Here is a 24,323-nt window from a genome sequence, read left to right as displayed (position 1 = left end):
TTTAAAAGAGAGTTATGGCTTCCGACAAGTGACATTTGATTTTTAATTTATATAGGTGTCAAATCTCACAATTTATCTTAATATAATAAATATAATTAAAACGTACCATAGAGATCAACATGAGGATAGCCTAAATTTTCTTGATAACTATCTTCTATCCTAGTGGAAACAGCTAAAGGATCTGTTTCTACTTCTTGTTTCAAAGGTGCTTCTTGATTTATCATCGGCTGCATGTTTATACTTGGACTAGAAAATATATTCTTCGCAACTGATATCCTAGGGATTGGTGAAGAATGAGGTGATGTTTGAGGCGGAGATTTATCAGATAAAGTTTTAGAACACAGGGACAATTTGAAAAGGTTCTTTTGGTGATCAAAGGTTGGCGTACTTCTATCTGACTGACTAGGTGAAGTATTAACAAACAACTGGGCATCGGATTTCACTCTGATACTTTCTGGGGACTTGGATGGCTTGGTTACAGGAGTAATGTGAGTATTAGGAGAAGTAGGAATGGAAGGAGCAGTGAATTTCGGAGGGGATAACACAGTCTTCTGACTTGGCAACACTGAAGGTTGATTTAAGAGAACTACTTTTGGATTAGTAGTTTTACTTTTATTGTTCAGTAATATGGAATACGTTTCAGAATTTAAGGGTTTTAGGAAACATTTAACTTCACCCTTATTTCCACTGGGCCTTTTAATAAGGACAATTTTCTTAGGATTATCTAAGTTTTCCATATTATTACTTCCTGATGGGACAGAATTTGAGTTGGTTTTGCTATCTTTTTGGATACTAGGTACTTTGACAAATTTAGGCACAGTTAACATAACTGGTCTGGATAATTTCTGATTTTCTGTTTTTTCAGTACCAACACGAGTGATAGTTAATTCATTACTTGGTGTCAACAGAGATCTACTCAATAGTGAATTTGTATCTTCTGGCATACTTTTGACTTTTATCACAGGAAAGTCACCCTTATCAGAACAGTAGTGAAAATCATTATGACTAGACAGGCTATCTCCATTAGGTTCTTCCTTTATCACACCATGTTTATTAGTGGAAATAGATTTGGAATGTCCTAGGTAAGGCTCAGAACAAATTTCTACTTCCTGATTCACAATGAACTGTCCAGATTCTCTGGAAGATTCCATAAAATTTGAAAAATTTAAATTAATCGAATGGGCATCATCTAACAAACTTCTTTCAGATGTGTTGTCAGATAGATGAGTAATATTCATGCTATTAAAAGCTTCTGTACTACTAGAAATCAAACTTGTAATATTTTTCACAGCATTTTCATTAGACTCCTTTTTAACTCTTTTCAGTAAACCCTTCTTAGAATCAGGATCTTTTTCTTTCTTAACTCTGATTCGTTTTTTAGTCATTTGAGAAGGATCTTTTGGTTCTCGTGGCTTACGCTGTCTAGGCTTCTTTTCTGTAACCGGAATATTCATACTATTAAAAGGCAAACTACTGATAGATGGTTTCTTTTCTATAATATTCGAATTAATATTATTTTCTGTATTAGATAGTGGTGGGTAGGGATGAGAAGATAATGGTGGTAGGTCATCTTCAACAATATCAATAGGAGCTTTGATATCAACAGTTTCATATTCTTCTAAACACTTTTCTAATTCTGACTGCAGCTGAGTTACTTCAATTTTATCTTTATCTTTGAGTTTAATTTTTTTGTTAGAACCTCTACCCCTAGGCCTTTTTGGATCTGATTTCTTTTTTTTTCTTTTTTGACTCATTTCATAGCCAGCATCAACCAGAGAGGCTTCTTCTAGTTCTGAAAATAAAATGAAATGAAAAATTAAAATAAACAATATCATACAACTATTTATAGCTTATTTGATGAGCTATTCCTGAGAAACAAGATTAAATGAGGAACTGAATGTATAATAGACTTTGTGAAGAAAAACATTGTGACTAATTATATTTTACATTGGCAATGTAAAAAAATTTTTCTATTAGCTATATAATGGCAAAATTATTTCATAATAAATTTTGGCAAATAATAAAAGTATAAAAATAATTTCTAAATAAATCAGTAGAATATAAAAAGAAGATTAAGAAACTTACAACCATACCACATGAGCATTGAAGAAAAATAAAATGTGGTGGAGTGCGGGCATCACAACTTTCACTTACCACCCAAGAAACAACCCCAAGTTTTGTTTAAATTGGTCTGCTAGAGTAGAAGTTATCACTATTTTTGTGATTTTCCAAAAACAAAAATCTTAAGACCAGATAAGGCGAATTCATGAACAAAAAGTTTTTATTTTTCTGTTGCCATAAAAATTGGCAGGCATGTACATGCGAATAGATTTTTTGGACTCAGAGGTCCTCAAAACATGTATTCCTTTCGAAAACTAGAATTAAAAATTTTGTACAATCGCATTACTTTCCCTTACTATATATTCCACATATAGGTAAGTGAAAGTAAAAATTTTAAATAAGTGACGTGAAGATAAATCCTTTGAATGAACTAAAACAACTCATATCTTGTAATAAAAGCCTACGCTCCCATGAAAAACCATTAGGAAAATGAACAATGGAAGTCTTAATTTTTAATATCACACCTTGACAAGAACATTTTCAACTAAAAAATCCAGGATTTGAGAACAATAAACTTAAAAAAATACTATAAAAGATATATAGAAATAGGATAGAATTTCTCTTAAATTTCAGGTATTTACGGTAATACTTTAAAAGAAGCTTTATACTATATATTATACTTTATACTATTACTATTTTAGTACACATTTTAGAGTATTTTTAAGAGTTGTTTTTCCTCAACTAATGAATTTGTTAATGACAATGACAAAATATCAAGCCATTCCTTCTCCCCTCTCTCTTTTTTCAATTTATTACATTGATTCTTATATAAAGTATACCTATTAAGTCAAAGATTAATGAGTATCTTAGCAAGATAACACACATAACATAGGAGGTTCAGTGAGTTTTCAACTTTCGCATCAATATTTCTGTCATTTTACAGTTATTGGTCAACTAAACAAGTGGAAAGTAAAAAATAGGTACACACAATCCGTTAAGATCCTTACACAAGTCTCTCATGTTATTTTATAAAAGACTGATATTTTGAAAACATGGTCCTTCAACCAAGAAAAAGCACAAGAGGCAATTTTCAAGTCAAAAAAATAAGTTTAGTTTATGGATTGAATTAAAACCTCTCTTTCGAACTGAAAAATGTTTAGACCAGGGGTCTCTGTTTCAGTCCGACGGCTACAATCACACTTTCAGTAAATCCCAGAGGCCAAGCATGACTAGAACTAGTTCATCATTGTCAATTCTTCAATAACTTTTTCTCAATAAATAATATGTTGTAAAGCTTCTGCATTTCATATAAAATTAATGTTTAACTTGTAAATGTTCTATTAGTTTCAAGTTTTTATCATTGTAGTTGAACGTCAAATACTAGATAAATATTGATACCCGTATGAGAACACATTAGAAATTTATCCTGTTTCTCCCTAATGCATTTAATATAGAAACAATTTACAAACATCATCATAAACAATATAATATTATGAAGAAAATCAATTCAGCAAACACAATCATTTAAGGTACATGCTTTAAAATGACTATATTGAAGAATTCACTAAATAAGTTTAATTAGTTTAATTAGCTTGGCCCAGAGGAATGTATAGAATCAGTCTATGAGTTAAGAAAATCTAAAAGATTCATAGAAAACTTAATAACAACATGCTATGAGTACCCCATGGTATATCGAAAATGGCAAATTTTAGAGCTTTAAAATGCAGATCCTGGTACATTCCATAGAAATATTCTGAAGAAATGAATACAAGTAACAGATACTAATGTATAAAAAGATGCTGATCTACAAACTAAAGTACAAAGAATCTGATCTTTATTTATAAGTTAAAGAAAGATAAGATTTGGGCACATACATAAATTTTTCTCTGATTACTAATACAAAAAGCTAACTCATACCTATTTCACCAGCTTTGAGCCAAATATCTTCAAGAACTTGAATTTGCTCTTCATCAGGGGATTCTTCTTCAAATTCAAGTTCTTCTAATACCCTCTTAACTTCACTAGGTATTTCATCCTCTTCTTGTTTCTTCATAGCCGGAACTCTCTTATTCCCTTCCATAATGAATGGTTCTGACCCATTATTCCTAATAGAACATTTAAATAAAATAAAATAATTAAATATAGAATATAATAAATAAAGAAAATAATATTGTAATATTTTGTAAATTAATAACAGCAGCTCAAAATAAAACCTTTTCAAAAACAGAAAGTCAGAAGGGTAAACTAAAAATATTTTACCAGAGGTTCATCTTAAAATTGACTTTCCTCTTCCCTAAGTATCTAAATCTTTTTGTCTCAAATCAACCTGAACAAACCCTTCAAAGCATCAACTCCTGGCTTAATTCATTATATCTTTACCCAGAAAGAATAAATTTGTTGGCCCAATAGGTAAGAGCATTTAATTATTTATTAATATATATTTGTATCAGGAGACCTGAAAACTTGTATTTCTGTCAAAAACACAAATTCAAAATTTTTCAAGATCGCAATATTTCCCCATAATATATATACCATATAAAGGTAAAAGAAAGTAACAAAACATGAAATCCTAAAAATCTTACACAATCTTTATCAAACTCAACTATCAAAATTTAATAATCCTTTCTGGATTTTTCAACACTTTCTACACAGTGTTTCTGTTCCATAATCCTTTCCTTATTCAATACTCAGCTCCTCACTCAGTTACTGATACCTATCATTTTTCAGTAGACAACAAACTTCTATTTATAATACCTTTCTTAATTTAGTCATATCATATTATAGACAATTATCATTTGTTGTTCTTCTTTTATTAAATGAATTTCTATTAATTCATTTATTTGTAGGCATCGTGAATGAAACAGCACTTATAGTTAGAACACTTCCCTTACTATAACAAGAGCCTATCAATATATATGTATATGTATATATGTATGTATATATATATATATATATATATATATATATATAAAATAACTTACCCTCTGTTACAGAGGATGTCACTCGAAGAAGGAGGCGGTGCAAGAGTACACCGTGTTGGGTCTTCCGGATGAGGACCAAAGTCTTTTCCAGTCAACCAGAGGTCATATTTTTCTGGTTGAAATCTCTTGACAAATGTGTCCATGGAGATTTTAACATTATCTGGTCTAAAATAACATAAAAATTGGAATAATATAGTAGTAAATTTTTCATTAAAATTATATTAACATAAACAAGTTATCAACTTTAGTATATCGTTATAGACATTGACAATTAATATGATTGAATTTACATCAGAGTGATAGTTATAAATTCATTAAAATTATGTTAACCAGATTTTTAAAAATATATTACAGAAGTCACTAACTGGTAAATCATATAACTAGGCAATAACTCTTGATGTCTAATTCCTGTTACTTTCACATTTTAAATACTGTCTCACATTATGTTTCTATTTGAAGATACATTTACATATTTTCAGTTTCTTGTTGGTTATTATTTGAATTAATTTATTTCTTGTTTTGTAACTATCAATTAGTTATCCTTTTCAAATTCAATTATTTCTGTTTTCTTTTTGTATTGCTAATTGTAAGTTTTTAGTATTTTGATATTTTAGTTTATAAAGTATGTCATATTATAGTTTTGGAGGTTTTTATTAGATATAGTAGGTTATGATTATTATTTTATTAGTTAGAGGTTAGAGTTTAATACCTGTTTTAATTTTTCACTATATTTTGGTTTATGAAAAGAAAAAAGGAATTAATTTTTGTTTACTTTTTAATCTCTTATATCTATTTCTTTCTTTATTCAGGACCTTTTGTGGGCAAATTGGTATATTTTAACTGTTTTTTTTTGTATATTTGAAGATTTTTAGTTGTATATTTTATAATTGTTTCCTGCATATTTTACAGGTTTTTATAGCATTTTATACGGTATGTTTGGGGAGTTTTAACAGCATAAAAATCCTGGCCTAGTAATAACTAATAACAAATCTTTTATATAATACTAGAAAACCCGGAAATATTTTGCTATAGCTACATTTAGAGACATATGTAATTAAACAGAATTTATTGTTTTTATTTACACAGTGGATTAATGGTTGAAATGATTGCTTATATCTATTTAGTTTATAGCAGTAAATAATAATATATAATTTAAATATATGGTATAATAAAAATGGTAAATAAATTTTCTGATATCAATATACACTTTACTAATCAGTTTCCATAAAATGTTTTATCTTTCATTAAAAATATTCAGTGTACAGCTTTCATGTAATCATAGAAAATAAAAACAATTCAAAGAAAAACTGTTTAAATCCTACTTTTTTTTTTTTTTAATTTGCTTAAAAGCTATCAAGTGCGGTGGGAACGAACTGATGAAGGATATGGAGGATCTCCTCATCACAGCTTGGGCTGTGATGAGGAGATTCATGGATTCAGTAGAACTTCATGTGTCCAAACACATGAAGTTCTACTGAATCCATGGACCAAGTCACTCATCTGTCCTATATTTAAGAAGGGTGATCGACAAAGTGCTCCAAATACAGAGGGATCCCTCTCCTGTCTGCCCGATACAAAATCCTGTCAAACATCCTCTTCAAGCGTTTGCTTCCTATGCAGAGAGGGTGTTCAGTCAATACTAGTGTGAATTCAGAAAAGGCAGGTCCATGACTGATCAGATATTCTGCCTCAGGATGATTCTCGAGCGAGGAAGGGAATTCAAGATTAAAACTCACCACCTCTTTATCAATTTTAGAGCAGCTTATGATAGCGTGAATAGGAAAGAATCGTATGAGGCTCTAACACATTTTAAGATCCCAAGCAAGCTCATAAGCCTCATGAGGTTCACAATGAACAGTATAAGCTGCATGGTTCAGATCGGGGGAGAGCAATCGGAGGAATTCTCCTCAATAAAGGGATTACGCCAGGGAGATGTCTTAGCCTGCCTTCTCTTTGATCTTGCACTCGAGAAGGCAGTGAGAGATGCAGATGGGATACAGACCAATGGAAACATCTTTAATAGATCTGTACAGCACCTTGCGTACACGAATGATTTAGATATAATAGGACGTTCCTTCCACGCAGTATCGGATACTTCCCTTGCTCTGGTGGGTCTTGCAAGAAAACTCGGCTTGGAAGTCAACGCGGAAAAAACAAAATATATGGTTACGGGAGAGGTACCTAAGTCGGAAGAGGAGGTGATCTTTGGGGAATACCAATTCGAGAAGACTAATATTTTTGTATATCTTGGCTCATTGGTAACTCAAGACAAGGCACCTGAACAAGAGATTCGACGTAGGATCATAGCAGCAAAATTGGATGGCAGCTGCAAGGGACCTAGACAATGCAGAAGCTGCTGGAGGAGGCCAGGATTCGAAACCGGATTGTAAAGCCATGCTAGTAGTAGTAGTAGTAATGTAAATCTTCTGTATCTTTTCTGATAATTGTCCAAATTAAATGATTTATTTTTTGTTTTGCTGGAAACTTAATCACCATTAAAATAACATATTTAAAAACAAAAAATTTATCATCTGTAACTATTCTATATAAAATACGAATAGTTCTTATATAACCTCACTGTTCTTCAAAATGAGTATGAAATTGAAACAATTTGGACAGACTGACATATTAAAGTGTGGTACTATTTTTTTTGGATTGAAACAAAGTTCATACCAAGTTTTAGAACCTCAAGAAACCATCAAATACAAATTTAAAAAAAAATAAATCGAAAATTAAATTTGTTGGCCTAAAATTTTCTACACCTATACTATAACTATACCTTATTAGATAATTTAACAAAGTTATTTTCAAAATTCAAATAAATTATGAAATATATTTATATAATATAATCACTAACACCTATTACTGTTTTATAAATGTAATGCATTTACACTAATATATATATATATAAATATATATAATCACTAAAAATGAAGTAAAAAAGTAATAGTATTATATAATAATACTATTACCAATACTTTATACTTGTTATGTATTATATTATAAAATAATAAAATGAAAAAAAAATAAGCCAGTTTAAAACTTACCTGCAAAGACACTGTATTGCACGTTTTCCATATTCAACCCAACGTGTTGTAGCGAAATTGGTTGATTCTGCACAATTGAAACCATGATTAAAACCTGCATGATAACCGTATGGGAATGTAATCATAATCTCTCCCTCCTCCTGTGTTATCTATAACAGATATATACATATTGAAACAAAAGTGGCAACAGAAATAAAAGTTCCAAATTATATTATTTACCTTATTAAAAGGTATAGAGTACTGCTTAAGTACATGTGGAGAAATAATAGTCATTTTATGCCTAAGAAAAGCAGGGCAAGATTTGCTATTTCCAGGAAAAAATCCAGTTGCAAGTCTTTCGAGCCTTCGACCATGCTCAGGAGGAATGCAATACCTGAAAATAAATGAAGAGAAATAATATACATTTTTAAATAATACATAATAAATTAAATGATTGAAGATGTGTTCAAGAAAGAAAATGCATAGTAAGCATGTTGCTCCTCTCCTTTGATACGCTGACACAATAAAGTAAAAACTACTAATTAATGCTCTTCACACCTGACCCCACCCCTCCCATACCTCTTCTATCTGACTATCTTCTAAAGTCTTAAAATATATAAACATGATCACTTATTAAAATTCAAACATTCTTCCAAAATAATGGTTTCTTCATTTCTTAAAGATGTGATACTATGCGCATTAAACTAATGTTTAAAACAGTTACATTCATTAACAGTTCAAAAATAACATCTATGCTGTCAATATTATTTCAACTTTGAAATAAGTTTTATTTTCTAGGCGTGAATTTGAATCTGGATAAAATAAATCTGGAATAAAATACATTCATACTCTATTCTATAAAATGGTTCATTAAAACTAGGTTTACAGGACTCGTTGATTTGACCGATTTGAAACTTCAAAATGAAATACCTAAAAAAAACAGCTTTACTTTTTACCATTTTACACTGTGAATTAATCCTTTGATCCAAAGAGCTTATACAATTAGTTTTTCCCAAGCTTACTAACTTTTGAAATTTGTATGTAGTATACCTATCTCTATGAAACCTATCAAATTTATGGGCTAGCTGATTTCATAAGCAATCTTTATATGTTTGTTTCATTCATTTAAGCATTCCTCCAATATTCAATATAAGAGTGAAAGAAAAGTTTTTACAACAATGTTTCCAATTTGTTATCTCAATAGAGCCTAAAAAAACGTAAACTAAAGGGGATTATATGGCCTGAGTGGTAGATTTTATTTTCGCCTTTAACAAATTCCTTTATGCTTATCACAAAAAAAAAAAAAAAAAAAGAGACGATCTTTAGTATGATTGCTGCAGTGACAATGTAAGAACATTTTTCAAAGAGAGTTGCAAAAGTTTCAATCATTGTAGACAGTCTATACTTATCAAAAATATTTAAAATTGGATTACAAAAAATAAGAAATAAAGGTACCTTATATTATGATAACAACTTATCTTAATTACAAAACATTTACTTATGAGTAGAGCAGTATCTGGGAACAATTACTCAGTAAATTCTAGTAAATCAACCAATACTTTTTATAATTAAAAGTTTTCATTTCTAAGGTAAGATAAGAAAGCCAAAACAGCAAATGTGGTGGATCCACACTAATTCCTCGTTCGAGCAAGAGTTATAATGTAGCTCAATATTAGTACATTTTTTCAAAAAAATGCTCTACTCATATTAAGTAAATGTTTTCAAGGAAAGATAAGACAAGCTGTTTAAATGAGTTAGGATGGGTGAAGAAGGTGATATTTGCAATTACTTACCAATATTTCAACATTGATGATTGGTCATGAGGGAATGACAATGGGACGAACCATTTTTGAAATAGATTAGGAAATAATTTTTAATTTTTGATATAAGGTTAGGAAGAAAAGACTCGCTCTGAATAAGATTAAAGACAAACAGAAAACAGAAAAAAATTTTAAAAATGATTTTAGATTAGACAATGATTGGATTATAGAAGGAATAAATTAAAAAATAAATACAACATAATTCATTCAGTAAACATTTTAGATACTTCTAATAAGAAATAACCTTCAAAAACTAATAATGTACTTTTTACTTCCAGAGAAACGAAAAAATATTTTATAAACTATTTAAATTTACAAAGCTATAATTTTATTACCAGGTTTTTGGAGCACCAAAGTGCAAATAGTTTATACTGTACAAATCCATATCCTCAGTATGCCAAGCAAACGTAGTTTTCCACATTCCAAAGTATAAATAAGCAGTATTTACTCCTTCAATTGAAATCCCATAGTCTTCATTGACATAATCAAGTATTGTGCCAAGTCGATTAATGTTCCATTCCTGAAACAACCCATTCACAATGTATTATTACATAAAGTACTCTAGGTTACTATAATAACTTATACTGACAAAATAATATATCATAACAAAATAGAAGGCAAACAACTGAGAGCATTCATTCCCCAAAGATCTCTACTACTCTTCAATACTATAAGAATCATAAAGGGCACATTTGAAACCAAAACAAGTGATATTATAGCAGGCACAAAACTGATTTCAGAAAAGATTATGAGAAAATCTGACATCAAGACTTGAGATAATACATTCAATAGAACAATCCAGCTGTTAGCATATGCAAATGAAAGTATCCTCATTGGATTAAAGTTACAGAAAAACAAAAAAAAATAGTCTGAAAGTCAATCAGCAAAAGAGTAAGTACTTGTGCAATGAGAGCAGCAAAATATAAGGAGAGGTAACAATCTGGAATGGGTAGTAGATATACTTTTGCATTTTAATCAATTGTATAAACAGTATACAACAAAAAACAAAGCATAGAATCTTCCTTGCCAACAAATGCAATTATTGTCATTGTTTATGTAAGTATTTTAAGAATAGAAATTTATCCAGATCTACAAAAAAAGCTGATGTCAAAAACATTTGTATGTCTATGTTCTTGACTCACAATAAAAGACATATTGGATCGTTAAGAAAAACTGATAAGCTTACACTTTAATGTTTTCAACAGAATGTATTTCAGGAAATTGGTGGACCCATTCAGGATAGTGAACAATAGAGACAGAGAATTAACAGCATTAAAGAGGCTAATGTTGTGAGTAATATGAAATTAGGGAGGAGATTGTAACATTTGTTGGTTTTAGGTGGTTCACTCACGTGAGGTTTAGAAACCTAAAAGTAAAGAAGGAAAAAAACTAAATTACTAACAGGATGTAATGATAATTTAAATAGCATTTTAAATGTGCATATGATTTTAAAAAGAAATATTAAATAATTAAGCAGACAGTATGTTCAAGAAAACAATAAATATTGACGCATTATTAAGTAAAAGCATTATAATATAGAAATATACAAAAAACAATTAATTTAAAATCAAACTAACAAAGCTGATCGATCAAACAGAATTCAAAATAAAAATAAAATTTTTTTTAAGTACACTGAAAATTCACTTATGCAAAAGATATCATACAAGAGTGCACAATTTATTACTTATTGTAACATGGATTGAAAATTCAGCATCCAGATTTTCCCAACATCTAAAAGTTTAAAGATGAATGCCATTCAAACAAAAAATGAAATTTTATCCAACTAATGAAAATACAGCTCAACATCAACAATAATAATACATATACCAAGCCAAACAACAACCAATGGGAATAAAAATACAGAAAAAAACTTGCATTGTATTAAAAAAGGAATAAGAAAAACCCACGTAAACAGGATTTTACAGATTAATATACGGTGTCCAATCTAACTAGACCACATTCTATACTTTGTATTGATCTTCTAAAATAAATTAAAAGAACAAATTCATTTCAGAGGAAAGGGGGCAGACTTGTAACCCTCTCACTGGCTAAGTGCCTCTCCTGAACAAAGGTAAATACCTATCAGAATTGATCTTTTCTCAAAATCAAGAAACAGCAGCAGAGGCTCGTCTATTTAAAAATTTTTTTTTTAATACTTCCTGCCTGGTTATTTCTGACATATGGGGGACACCATTGAGAACCTATACAATCTATATCTATTTCTCGAGACTGCCATAAAATAAATGTTGAACAACTCAGATGGGAATCAATTTCATAACCTCAGAACAAAGCATTCTGTGACCTATTCCCCAACCCGCTCACCTATCAGGTCCTACACAAAAAAGGTTCCTTTAGTGCAGCTGAAGATACAAGAAAGTAGACCTATCGGGAAATAGATTAGTATTAGAACACAGATATAAAAGGTAGCAAAAAACATTATTATCAAATAAATAAATGTACAAAGATCACAGAGGAAAAGTTATCTTCACAGATTTGACATTGAAAAATTGAATTTGAGTTGACATTGAAAAAGTGAAGATGGTCAAGTCAAACAGACTCACTCATACCCATCCTTTGATCAATTATCCTCCAGTAGATCAAATTTGAAAATGGTGTTTAAAGATTGACGATGACCTCAAGACAATATTGTTTCTTCCAATATTATATCATGGACACTAAGGGGCTCCTGGAACAAATGTGGGGATATGGAGAGGTATTGTTGAAAAATATCTTAATTCATGTTGATACAAGTAGGTAATAAAGTATTTAAAACTAAGTATGGTCCACTGAAATGTTCAGCGAACATTAAAAACAGTAACCATCATCTGGAAAAAGATGAAACTGGAAAACCTCCTCCATGATTCAACTAGATGTAATGTGTAATTTTTCTCTCTTATTATTATTATTATTAAGGGACTTTATCAATATAGTATATAATATAAACCAAATTTTGTGATATGATGTAATATTTAACCACTATACACTCCTTTTTCAGCTATCACTTCTGCTCAAATATTTTTTTTTTTTTAATAATGGAAATATAACAAAACAATATACAATTGTAGACAATTTATTTTTTAAACTATCAGCATTAAGATATCGGAGGACAACCTCGGGACAAACCCAGTCTCTACGAACTGTGTTACTAACTGACTTTCAATAGACTGTGCGATAAAATCTCTAAGCGTGATCTTGGTTAAGATACAATACTTGCTCAAAGAATCATTTATTTATAATCAATATATGTCCTTTAAATCTTTCATGGGCAATTGTTAAACTGATTTTACATACTGCCAATTATTAACGACTGTAAATGTCATATATGAAATGGGTGTAATCATAATTACACAGGAAATGAAAACATTGCAAAGAGGGTGGTTATCTCAGTAGCTAATAATTTAAGATTAGGTAGGATAAACATTAAAAAAAATCATTGAGGACAATATAGAAAAAATATATATTTCTGCATCATCCCTAATTCCAGTGATTCACTTTAGAATATTAGTTAGTTAAATTTAGAAGATGAAAAAAAAAAATCTCATTTTCAGATCAAACTAATATACAACACCATAAACTGACCTTGAAGACTAATTGCGAATTAACAACTCAATACCTTTATAATTAAAAATTATGGTAATAACAAATCCATATATAAAATGATAATAAATTTTCTTAATACTTACATCAACAGTCCCATCAGTTAATGTTCCACTGACATCTGCTCCATAAATAGGTGGATTATATGTAATATTTTTCCAGTACTTCCTTTCTAAATCTTCAAAATCAAAGTGCGGAGGTGTACAGTATTTGGCAGAAGAAGCAAGCTTATGGTACTCTACAACTGACATTGCTTTTTTTTGTATGTTTATTTGCTGATACAACCCTTGTTTCCCCGTAACAACTTGACATATAGGAGCTGGTATTTTAATATGAATATCATTCAGGTCATAGCCCTGCTTTCTTGGTTTCCATTCCGGAGGCGGGATAATCTAATGAAAAAATCAAAATTAAATTATTAATAATAATAATAACAGTATAAAAAAATCAGGAAAAAAAATTAAAATCCTTAGTACTTGAGAGAATATTTCAGTTTCATAGTACATTAAACTGTGACATTGTAATATATAAATATTTATTTTAATCTATACAATAAAATAATTTAATTCAATTCACATCTATTAAGAATAGATGTAGGACATGTAGGACATATAGAAAATATTAAATTTAAATACCTTTTGTAAAAAGTAAGAGCACACTCAAACTAGTTTCGTACAATTTTGAAATACTTCAGACAAATAACTCATAAATAACATGCTACAAATTAAACAATCACTAGGCCAAAACGATAATTCTAAAAATACTATAATCATAATAAAGTTATTGTATGGTTTTCAGTAGAAAATCATTATCACCCAGTTTTCATAATAGTAAGAAACTTTGAGATTATGAAATCGAATTTAAAAAGAGAAACAGCGTATGGAAATAAAATAAAATTGCATCGGGACAAAGCCGGAAATAATTGAAGATGGGGATGTAATTTACAACCAAAATTTTAACATAAATACATTATACATAGTATATAAGTCAAGTTTCAAAATGGGCGAGAAAAAAAACAAAACAATGCAAAATAAATCTGGAAACATAAAATAAATATTTATAAATACATAACTATGTTTTAGAAACTTCTAGGCCCTCCTTCATTTCAGATCACTTGTAATAATCATTGATGCAACCAATTTAATGTCACTTCTGCTGGGATCCTATATCTCATTCTCCCTGAAATAGCGGTTTTATTAACTCTGCTTTGTTTTTTAACCCTTTTCTTCTTACTAAATGTTTAATTTCATTCCGTTAACGTTCTATGGTATTAAGATCTGGGGACTGAAGACGTGCATTTAGCAACTTGGGTGCATTATATATTAGCCACTCCTTTGTTCTCATAGCAGTATACTTTGAATCATTATCTAGCTAAAAAATGAATGACCGTTCAAGACCCCTTTTTTTGCACTCTCTTTTAAATTGGTTCTAATTAAATCAATAAATGCATGTTGGTCCATGATGCCACTTATAGCATGCATAGATCCAACTTCATTCGCGCTCATACACCCCACCTCCATGCTTAAATGTCGGTCTCAAGTTTTTGATTTTTAAACTCTCATTAACTTTCCACCATACTTTCTGCCGTCCATCAGATCCAAAGATGTTCAAGAGCGCCTGAAAATAAAATAATTTTAGCCTGTCCCAAATTATTCATAAGTGATTGGTGTTCTTTTATCCCATACTATAGCAGTTGTTGGCTTTTTTACGATCTAAGCCTGGTGATCGATTTTTTCTTGCATATTCATGAATGTACAATAACCTATAAAAATTATAAGCCAGGGTTAGTTCATTTTCGGACAAAAAATTTTTTTTAAATCATCTGAATTTCAAGAAAGATGGGGGTGGCTTTTCAACGAGAGCTTTAGCAAGGTCCAATCGGCGCTCACCATTTACATTACTTACGTATGTTTTCCCACGCAAAGTAACCACTTAGTCGTAAGAAAAAAAAATTTTTGTCCGAAAATGAATTAAGCCTGGCTTATATTTTTATAGGTTAATGTACATTCATGAATATGCAAGAAAAAATCAATCACCATGCTTAGATCGTAAAAAAGCCAACAACTGCTATAGTATGGGATAAAAGAACTCCAATCACTTATGAATAATTTGGGACAGGCTAAAATTATTTTATTATCAGACGCTGTTTCGACCAATGGCGGATTAGCTGAGAGTTATTTTTTGTTCTTTATATACAGGATGGGGCAGAGGAACCTCCCACATTTTGAAGAACTGTGGAGGGGTGGGGAGAAGGGAGGTATAAGAAAGGCAAAACAAGAAAAATTGTAAATAAATGTATTATATATTATTTTATGTAATATAATCAGTATTGTATATATATTATTAATAAAGAGGTTTAGAAAAAAAAAAAAAAAGTGGGCCTTTGAATAGCTAATATGTCATACACAGGCGAACAGCATAGGTTTATCGTGACAATGCTTTTGTCAAATAACGCGACACAGCAAGCTTACCATTTGTGCATTTACTTACTTTCTATATTTGTTACCCAGAGCGCAAAATGATCATGTTGAGGGTCGACAATCCCCGTTAAGCAGGTAATACAGCAAGAAGAACGCCTCAAAACATTGAGGCTGTCCGTTTGACGTATTCTACAATTGGATCTAAAAATGCATCCCTGCAAGATTATGATGGCTCAAGAACTCAGTGAACAACATACATTGGAAGAATCGCAGAGTTTTATGCGAGCAGATACTTCAATATTTGACGGAAAAAGACGTTTTCATTAGCAGTGACGAGGCCCATTTTCGCCTAAATGGCACTAATATGAACAAATCGAAGGTTTGATAATGTTCTGATCGTAATCTTCAAGAACCTCATGTGAGATAACAGCATTTTCCGAAGGTAACAGTTCGGTGTGGCATGGCAAAGGTGATGTGAATGAGACAGTTACCTCTAAAAGATATGTCGATATGTTATGTTGGAAGCGTTGCTTCGTCTTCAAATGGAAAAGATAATGCAGTTGAAATTTGGTTTCAACAAGCGGAGCAGTGACTCATACACTGCGAGCAGTTCACTCGCAGCTTTAAGAGAAATTCCGGACTGTTTGGATTCTTTACAAGACGATATGGGGCCAGTTCTTTATTGGATTTTTATCCAATTAAGGGTACCCACTTAATGAGGCTGGGTGGACCCCAGAGTGCTCCCGAACCGAACGAGCTAACTCAACGGCTGTAGTGACAGATAATAATTATCTGCCACAGCCGAATTCGAACCCAGGTCCTTGGAGTTAGTAGTCCATTGCCTTAACAATGAGTTACCCACTCCCACGTTCGCCACTTAACCGACATTATTTCTAAAACCACATGATTTGAAACAGTATTGGACTACCTTTCAGGATATAACAACTTTTTTTCTTTAACCATTTCATTGGTTTTTTATACTCCTTCAAAATGTGAAAGGTTTCTCTGCCGCACTTTGTATAAGAAACAAACAAAAAAACATTTTTTTTACTATGTTTACTTTACAAATTATTTTCGTTATTGTGGCATAACTGCCGTCCCCACTCCTCCCAATACCAACGGTCACTTTGTTTTTTGACTGCCGTCTCATCATTTGATTTGTATTTTTTTTTTCTTTTTTCATCTCTCTATTTGTAACTATATCTATCTGTTACTATTACCCTTTTCATTTACTATTTATAACCTTTAATTTTTCTTACTATATCTTACGTTTTCACATTTTATACCCCTGTTATTTCACACTTATGGTTTTTCTTTTTTTCCTTTTTGTAACTATAGTGTTTGTATCTTTTTTAGCCCTGACGAAGCCCTGCAACGTGGGGCGAAACGTAAAATAGTATAATTCTACTATTTGAGTTTTTTTTACCGCACCCGGACCATATTCCATTCAAAAAACATTCTTGCCAACCAATTTTTTATTGCACTCTCCTATTAGCGGCTGACAATTTTCTTTTACAGGTTCAATGTAATTTACATAAAATAAAGTCATTTTCGTTTTAGGGAAACGGGAAAACCACTGAAGTTTGCAACAAACAAGAGGTCTCCTAACATGTTTGTTTATGCACCTATGTTCGTGTATGTTTAGTCCTGTACATATACGTATGACCAGTCAGTAGGGATCATAAAGGGTATTCGCCGTAGAAGGGTTGAATGCAAATTATGAAAGTACGTAAAAAATAAAATAACTTTTGGAAAAAAAAAATGGCGGCCAATTAAATTTAAGAAAAATTAGAAAAAAAACTCTGCATAATGTTAGGTTTGAAAATTATTCAGTTTTTTTACAGTAATGGTCCTTGAAAATTAGGTTACAAATTACCGAACTACTACGAAGTTCATTAGTACTCAAATTAAAACGAGTAAAAAGTCCCTTAAAGAAGAAGTAGCAGATTGTACAAGAGGCTCCAGACGAACATCCAGTTATAATGAGAAGCACTTACGTTCTCTTAGCACCCTCCATCGGCAATAGGAGAAAATTGGTAAGGAATCTTCTAGTAGCCCAACAAGCCCATTTCAACAAAATTGTCAAGGGTCAAGCAGCAACAAAGGTATTTTCATTACGGCAGAAATAATCCTAATATATTTTGTTATATTATCAATTTATTTTCTATTACAGTTCTGAACTTGGTCGGCGCAGAAAGAACTCCCTCTTATCGATATACAGGTACTTTGTTGATTCGTGTCACTGATTATCAAGAGGTTTAATAACTTTAAGTTTCTTTATACACTCGTGCTTTGCCTTCATAATTATTGCTTTAATGAAAGCAACTTGCAGAAGTTTTATGAGAACTATATATGTCTCGCAGAAATATTTATGTCTATCCATCAAGACGTAACAAAACGATTTGATGAACATTCAAATACTGATGCCAAGGCTGCATATAGATCTGCTTTATATCCGAATCCACCCTATAAGCGGTGTTATAGAGTTAGGTCCACTGTATATGAATAATGATATTCATTATTATCATGTTCAGATTATTTTATGTTGTTTAGAATGTTTTTTTTTTTTAAATAGTTACTTATATAATAATAATAAAGGCTGAGCGAATCCGATGGTTCGATGCCGATACCACCGCTCCTTATAAAAATCTGTACAGTGAAGCCCCTCCAAACCCAAATCTACTAAATCAGTCTTGACGCAATCCCCTCATCAACGCTTTGGTATACTCCTCGGACGATCACCCGTCGGTTCAGTGTTCATTAAAATTTTAGAGGACCGTTCATTACTAAGTCCCACAACTTTACACGCCCATCTTATTCGCCGCAATGATATAACATGAATTTTATTTAGCGGGTGAACGGTTCCCTCAATTTAGCGCTGTGTAGCCTTCTAAATTATCCCGTTAACTAATCCTTTTTCGATCCGAATATTGTATATAATACTTTATTTTTTAAAAACCTTAAGGCACTGTTCTTCCCTAAATTCAATAGCTAACTGTTACTTATATAAAAAGAAAATGATTAATTTCTTCAGTAATATCCTGAATATGGCGGAGAATTTTCTAAATTGATTTATTTCATCAGAACTTAGTAATTTGTACTCGTCTTGAAATCAAATGTGATTTCACCTTTTTTTTTTCTTTGAGCTTGCGTAAGTCATGTTTTGAAAATTTTATATTATCAGGTAGATATGTAATTAGTAATTTTGTAACAAAGAATCTGAATTGTTTTTATTTTCCTCTAGATTTCATAATAGATCATAAAATACTAATGACTGGAATTTTGATTTTGCTTTTGAAACTAAAAAAAGAGCGTTCTCTTACCCAGGGAAAATTCATTATTGAAACCATTTTAACGTTTCCATTCGCTTCTCTGAACTGCGTAGGGCATTTTGACCATTAATGAAATATAATTTGATACAGACATGATATCTTCCGTGGAGTCCAGACAGGTATTATGGGATAAATTCCGATAAATATACCAAGACAGAAATGCAACGAAGAAGGCATTGAGGGGGGAATTGCTGTCGAATTGAACCCAATTTATAATACCTTGGAAGAAGAAGTGAAAAAAGTGAGTCATTTTTATTTATTCTTAATTTAAATAATGATAAATACAAAAATCAAGAACAATTGTGTCAACTAAATTAATGACTTGATTTTTAAGTATGTTGGGTTCTATGTTTATTAACAGAAAGAAAAATGTTGATGGAATGATTTATTTTATTTATTATTATTAATTTATTTTATTTAATTAAGAAGATATTTTAATAATTAGTAATGTTTATCGAAGGATGCCGGAGAATCTTAAAGCAGTTGAAAATGTTTTCATCTGACTGGCATCTGACTATTAAATCACAGATCTAAGAATTTCCTCTCCACATCTTTTTTGTTAATAGGGTAGTGACGTTTACTACGTTGATTCTGTATATGACGGTACAAACATGTAATTGCAATTAGATGTCATGTATTCATTCTGGAAACTTTGAAACGACAGAGTTTAAAAGGTCCATCAGCAAACCGGCCCGGAGGGAACCCGAAAGATCAATTGCGCGTTTACATTCAGTCGCACATTGCAGTGAATGAAGGTTTCCGCACGCTGAGAAATACCGGGTGATAGCAGCCTGCTCATCTAAAAGACCAGCCAGAAACTGACCGGCCCGGTAAAATTCTTTGCGTATACGGTGCATTGCTGGTTTGGCATAGGACTAGCACTTATTTATTGATTGCAATAACATATTGTGTACTCGTATTTATGTATACCAGTAGAAATTCGGCTTGTGTGCAAGGGGCCTAATTTTCGCCTTTTACGGCTGACAACTCCACTTGTTTCTAAACTTATGGAACAGTATTAGGTCCGTAAATATCGATGGGTTACTTCACAGGGGAGCTAAGTATGTTTGCACTAACTTTGGGAAACACAATTAAAAATTCTCTCTTTTAGGAAAATTGCAACTTTTCAATTATTACTTTGACTGAATAGTTTTAGATTTTATACCTTAGAACCCCATTGAATTCACGCTAATTGGTTCATTATTTTATTTTTTAATTCTTTGACATTTAAGGTTATAGCCACTTAACCACAAGCAAATAAAACACGTCTGGACAAGTAGTTTTATTTTCGGTGGCATAGGCAGCTCGTAAAGTGAACAATTTGGTATAACAATTAAATCGGTTATATTTGTGGTTATACCAACCAACACCAGGGGTAGCGGGAGCCTAACCCGCACTCCTGCCGTCCTCCAGAACTTCCACTTTTATCTCCATGATCTATGTATTTCTACGCACTCTTATTTTTACCTTTTTCACTAATACAAGTGGAATATCGATTTAAAAATTCCAAATGATTTTAAAGAATCAATTTTGTTTTAAAATTTACAATAAAACAGTTATATTTTTACTTTAGGTAAATTCTGATTTCCAAGACAAAATATTTACTGCTACGTTCAGCATAATTCACCATTGTAATTATGACATTGTTTTAGATTAACGCATACTTCATTTTTGTTTACAAGAGCATCAAACAATTGGATGTTTCTTTTGCTTTACAGCCGTAAACTTAGTTTTGACGAAAATTCCTACTGCTTAGCCCAAGCACACAGCAATTGTAATTCGAGACAACCAGGGAAAGTAACTAATAAAACTGTAAGGCAATTAAAAATAAAAATACGTTTGGTTATTATTCTTGGTATTGTTATTCCGAGTAAGCTGAAATTATCACAAATGCTGCTTCTTGGTTGCTTGGTAATCCTTATTCATCAGGGCATAAGAATGGAAAGTTCCAAGAAATTATGGAGCAACCTTATTTAGAATGAGTAATGAAATGAAGTTTTTTTAATAAAATCCAAAGTTTTTTGTTTGTCACTATTTTTCTAATTAAAAAACAATTGTATACTTATGTATGTAAATTTTCAATATCTTATTACACTTTGAAGGAACTTAAAAATAAAGGAGTTCATAAAACCTACTGCATTCAATTGTAAGTCCATACGAGTTATTAAAAAAACAAATCTTCCTTTTTCTGTTCAAACATTAATTGTTTTGGAACAGATTTTTTTTTTTTTATGTATGTGTATTGTTGTTGTCAGTGTAAGGAAACATAAACAATAAAAGGAGAGATGAAATACTCAAAAATAAGAAAATTGAATAAGACCAGTGACCAATGTAATGCAATCATAATATAACAAATACACTAAACTTAGTTCTGTCGGGTTATCTACTGTCCAATCAATGACCTATGATGAACCTTCATATAGATGACACAGAACATTTTGAAAAAATTTACACTTTTATTTATATAGATTTTGTGGTTTAATTCTCCAAAAGTCTAAACTATTTTTCTTTATTAGGAGTTCGTCCCTTTGTCAAGGTTTTCTTCGTTTCGTAGATAACGTAAATTCTTTTTTTGATTTGGAACTATTCCTACTCGAACTTTAATTTACAATATTCTGAACTTTTCTGAAAATATGCTCTATCTTGACAATGACACGTTTAGAATAGAAATTAAATGCTCACTGGACAAGAAATCTATGATAGAAATAGGAACGCAAAAAGAACTTATAAAAACTTGGTATAGTTAAACTATGAATTGGGAGTAAAACATTTACGAAGTTATTTAATGGACAATGATATTTAAAAGATTTGATGCTCCACATTTTTTATTGTAACGTTTTTTGCACCGTCCATTTCGACCTTATTTCTGAACCGAATTTATAATGTTAGGAACTCATTTGACTCATAATTCAATTAATTAAAAGATAAAGGTTTCGGAAAGGTGCGCTATTTGAAAGTTATATGCCAGAAACTGAAAAAGTCTAAAACTTAAGGGTTTCTTCCTACCTCTTCCAACTCCCTGGGCCTCAAATTGGAGCCTGTCAAATATAAATATCATTCTGACATGAGATATACAAATATAGTAACATATCCAGCACAATGTTGTAGAAATGTTAGGAATTATTTTAAGCATGGTTTAGTTGCAATTTCAGCCAATATTTTTGTTTACTTCTCCGAAATTGTAAATTTACAAAATTAATGCTTATTTCTAAAACCAGTGTATTTTAATTGTTTAAACTTTTTTATCGAAATAAACAGCCTCGAAAACCTGAAAAGAGGTAATTAAATAGTTTTGTCCAACTTGAACTGGCATATGGCACACTGCATGACATGATATAGTGGGCAGTTAATTTTTTTTTATTTCGAAGAAAATTCGAATTGGGTTTTCAAGGATACTAAAAGCAAATTTGACTTCCTTTTTATTTATAAAATAATATTCATATTGCACTTTATCAAAATATGCATATACAAATTAGAAATGGTCTATTTTTAGTAATACGCTAAGCAGGTGGTAAAAAAGCTTGCCTACAAAATATATGGACAGGTATCCAGTAAATCCAGGATTAAAAAAAAATCTCTAGAACGCACTGATTTTTTAAATACATAAAATCATACTGATGAGTTTTTCGGACTTACAAGATGTCGTAGCGATCTCATTAGTAATGCAACTGAGAAATGTCTTTAATTATTAAAAACAATCACAAAATACGGGCAACTCAGAAGATGGTATTTTGTAGAAGGAAAAGTTAAGCCCAAGAGGAAATAACCTATACCTACAAAGGGTTTCCTGCAAGTGTTCACTAATATTTATGGAGGAGGAGAAAATTTCAAAATAAACAAAAATGCTGGCTCATTTCTCTAATAAAAGAAAAAAGAAAAAGAGAACATTGATATTTTTAAATTAGGTGATTTTAAGAGCATTGTAAACGGGAGAAATGTACGAGTTTTTCCAGGACATCAGACGATTTTTCGATTAATTAGAGGTAGGCTATATGGAAAACAAGAGTTAAAATTTTCAACTTTTCTACTAATGTCTCGTAAACTGCTGAATAGATTTTTCCGGTTTGAAAGATTTTTCGACTTTATAGATGTGTAACAAAAAGAAAACGAGTGTGAAAATTTTTGTGACTTTCGTATTTCCACAAAGAAGAGTAGAAGGAGGGAGGGGAGAGGATCGCTTCGAAACACTCTCACTTCGATTCCATCTCACCCCGTGTTCGGATCCCAACTTAAATCCACTAACAAATAGTGTAGAGAGGAAATAGCTTTAACTTCAATACTACCTCGCCTGCGGAGTTCCTATATGAGATTTTCAAATAAGACGTAGATGACGTTTTTCTCTTGCTTCAATTTCATACCGCCCCGTGTGCGAATCCCAGTTTATACCCTATTTAAGTAGTGTGTAGGGAGAATCGCTAAGACTTCGATTCCAGTTCGCCTCATGTGCGGAGCTTCTATAAGAGATTGTTCGACTAAGATGCATAAAAAGTTTTTCTTTTGCTTCGATTTCATCTCTCCCCGTAAGCGGATCCCAGGTTAAAAGGATTTAAGCTTCAATAGGAATTGAAGTAGTGTAAGGAAGGGGGGAGGGGATATCGCTTCGGTTTCGAGACTCTTTCAATTTTTTAATTCTATTTTCTCACAGCAACAGTTTTCCAAGTTTTTTCTTGGGTTTTCTGACTTTTCCAGGTCTAAGCAACCGAGAATAGTTCCACGAAATAGGGGTTTCATTATTGCGTTCCATTTTCCCCATTATTTCTCCTAATTGGGTATAAATATACAAGTAACTTAGTTTTTAGATTTTATTGAAAATTAATATTTTAGGAAACTAATTGTACCTTCATAATTCATTCAAAGAAATTTTCAGTTATAATAAATTAAAAGAATTATATATTTGTTCTTTTATTTTGTGAAAGTGTACCATTCCCAACATCCTTACCATCAAAGAATTAACGTAGCCCAAAACCTTATTCACCGTGGCCTTTCTGACTCCCGATTCCATGAAAAAAACACACACCGCATCAAACACATACTCTTAGCTAATAACTTCCCCCTCCATATTATTCATAAACTTTTACACAACTAC

General features: G+C 31.3%; 1 protein-coding gene across 1 annotated transcript in view; it reads right to left on the bottom strand.

The window, feature by feature from the left end:
* The window catches only part of LOC106686277 (uncharacterized), a 46,895-nt gene that overhangs the window by 14,918 nt on the left and 7,654 nt on the right, over positions 1 to 24,323 (bottom strand). The window contains exons 2-8 of the mRNA XM_014429469.3: positions 13,572 to 13,877; positions 10,224 to 10,408; positions 8,309 to 8,462; positions 8,090 to 8,238; positions 5,043 to 5,207; positions 3,979 to 4,166; positions 107 to 1,792 (exon numbers count right to left, since the gene is read on the bottom strand). Of these exons, the coding sequence (XP_014284955.1) occupies positions 107 to 1,792; positions 3,979 to 4,166; positions 5,043 to 5,207; positions 8,090 to 8,238; positions 8,309 to 8,462; positions 10,224 to 10,408; positions 13,572 to 13,877 (2,833 nt within the window). The remainder of the gene's footprint in view (positions 1 to 106; positions 1,793 to 3,978; positions 4,167 to 5,042; positions 5,208 to 8,089; positions 8,239 to 8,308; positions 8,463 to 10,223; positions 10,409 to 13,571; positions 13,878 to 24,323) is intronic.

This window comes from Halyomorpha halys, unplaced genomic scaffold, assembly GCF_000696795.3.
Source record: "Halyomorpha halys isolate HHAL.00 unplaced genomic scaffold, Hhal_1.1 Scaffold803.1, whole genome shotgun sequence".
Classification (NCBI taxonomy): domain Eukaryota; kingdom Metazoa; phylum Arthropoda; class Insecta; order Hemiptera; family Pentatomidae; genus Halyomorpha; species Halyomorpha halys.
Note: the sequence above shows the minus strand (reverse complement) of the source record. Positions and strands in the feature narration are given on the sequence as shown.